Source organism: Sphaeroforma arctica, assembly GCF_001186125.1.
Source record: "Sphaeroforma arctica JP610 unplaced genomic scaffold supercont1.4469, whole genome shotgun sequence".
NCBI classification, from domain to species: domain Eukaryota; class Ichthyosporea; order Ichthyophonida; genus Sphaeroforma; species Sphaeroforma arctica.
In genome coordinates this window covers 1-2,458 of record NW_014036089.1, presented here as the reverse complement: position 1 = coordinate 2,458, position 2,458 = coordinate 1, and the positions used below count along the sequence as shown (strand labels likewise).

At 39.5% G+C, this 2,458-nt stretch overlaps 1 protein-coding gene across 1 annotated transcript; it reads right to left on the bottom strand.

Moving 5' to 3' along the window:
• Positions 1–100: 100 nt before the first annotated feature.
• Positions 101–1,999, bottom strand: SARC_14330 (hypothetical protein; the record flags this gene model as incomplete). The annotated part of the gene is made up of 4 exons (XM_014291540.1): positions 101–325; positions 674–760; positions 1,279–1,379; positions 1,912–1,999. Coding segments are annotated over 4 exons (501 nt in total), but the record flags the coding sequence as incomplete, so codon positions are not given.
• Between the last annotated feature and the right edge of the window lie 459 nt (positions 2,000–2,458).

Below are 2,458 nucleotides of genomic sequence, written 5' to 3'. Positions count from 1 at the left end.
TATAACACTGTAGTGATTTTGATGTAAAAGCTAATTTCGAAATAAATTAACAAATACCAAAGGGTTTAGGAAGCAAATCAATCAATAAACACAAACACCACTAGGCGCCCCAGCATGCGCTGAAGCGTGCATCCGATTTTGTACCTTGCAGAAACACCACACAGTGTATATCCGTCGCCTCCACAGAGATAAAGTGCAGCAGCGTGATGCCGTACTTGTCACAATCCAAAACGCCTCTCAGACTATCGCGTGTGTTGGGGGGGTCTCTGTAGGCCACACTGGCGCATCCGACCATCTTATGGGCTGTGTACAGTGAGAAGGTACCCTGCGCCCGGAGGGGACGGCAATGAGGATGTGACGGGTGGATACGAATAGGTTGAGAGTAGGTTGAAAGTAGGTAAGGGGAGTTTAGTACAAGTTTGGACAATAGAGGCGGAGCCAAATGGCGGTACATAGACACGACACCTCACAAAATCGAATCTTTGATTTGGCAGGATCATCTATATTCGGATACCAGCAACCTGCACGGGTGTTAAACAACACATCAAGAACCTCACTAGGTCAGGCGTGGTACTAGCCGTATGGCGAAACCGAATCTCACAAATAGAATGATACAAAAGTACACACTATACAACTCATCAGTGCACCGTGCAGATGTTGAGCACACACATACTCTCACGTGTGTGTGGTTAGTCATCACAGACGACTCCGCCTCGTCCTGTAGCGAGTGGCGGCCCGGCGGCAGATAGCACCACGTTGTCTGCCGAAAGGATACAAGGTTGGTTAATGAGAATATAATATAAATGTAGGTTTAATGAGAATATAATATATATGTATATGTAATGAGAATATAACATAAATGTAGGTGTACTGAGAATACAATATAAATGTAGGTGTAATGTGAATACAACATAAAGGTAGGTGCAATAAGAATACAACATAAATGTAGGTGAAATGAGAATATTACATAATGTAGGTGTAATGAGAATATAATACGAATGTAGGTGTAATGAGAATATGATACGAATGTAGGTGTAATGAGAATACAATGTATATGTAGATGTAATGAGAATATAAAATAAACTTAGATGAACTGAGAATATATTATAAATACAGGTGCAATGAGTGACCACTGGATGCGTACAACACATATCTTATACCACTTATGGTCTTTTGATATAATGTTCGTCGACTATTATACACCGGGATAAAACGCTTGACCTCAATCAGCAGCACAGTGTATTAAGCGAACAAGTGATGACCACCGCAGACACCTACCGCCAAGACCATACAGACCACGAAGATGTTGAACGCAAACGTTTCGATGAAAAGCGTTTGAAAGCCCGTGTACGCGCCATAGGTTGAAACAGACGACCGATCTGAATGAAACACAATAAACCGTTTTGGACAAAACTAAACTACTGCGGCAGGAACTGCCTCCGTAGCCACTGGAATGAGAGTGCGACTATTCAGAAGTCGATGTGATGCAGAGATGTGGGGAGTGAGTAGCAGATTGTATGTGTCGAGAAGACGTGTAGGATAGGAAGCTACGGTGTTGATTTCGAAGGTTTGTGAGGAAGACATGATATATAGACGTACGCTGCAAGTGAAAGATCGCCATCACATAGTCTTCTATTGCATGTGCGCACAGCAACAGCAGAGCCCACGGACAGACACTCTAACCAACGCGTTTCATAAATGAGTGACTGATCGATTAAGTACCACAAGCACGACACCGCCACAGACACATCAGATATTGGTCATGAATGCGGCTATGACCCGATACAAATGAGTTCACCACTTAACCCAGTACACGTAGCTTGGATATTATAAGCAGGTACGAAGCTTACATACTACTAGCCTTACTTTGGTGATAGGACAGCAACAGAACACAAGGTTTATGGAACATACTTGGAAACGCCACAAACACGGCAATGCTCTCGGATAAAAATAGAATCAGAGACATCACTTGCAGCCATGCCATGAAACGGAATCCGAGCTGAGGATAGTATAAATGAATAAAGACCATATTAAAGTTAGTTTGATAACTAACGTATGTAGAAATTAGTCGTGGCTGAAAAGACAGTTAGAGATAGAATGAATATAACAAAACCAGATACAACAACACTTTCGCCATCAGAGATGCGAAGAAAACGTATCATGCGACTTCTCAATATATCAGTATATAACCCGCTGTGCATGCCCCACACAGAGAAGAAAGAAAACTGATCAAAGGTCCTAGTTTTATTAATAAGTTGAAAATATATATATATGTACATATACATATACATATACATATACATATACATATATTTAAATATATACATATATATACATATATATATATATATATATATATATATGTATGTATGTATGCATATATATATGTATATAAATATATATATATATAAATATATATAAATATATATATATATATATATAAAATATATATACATGT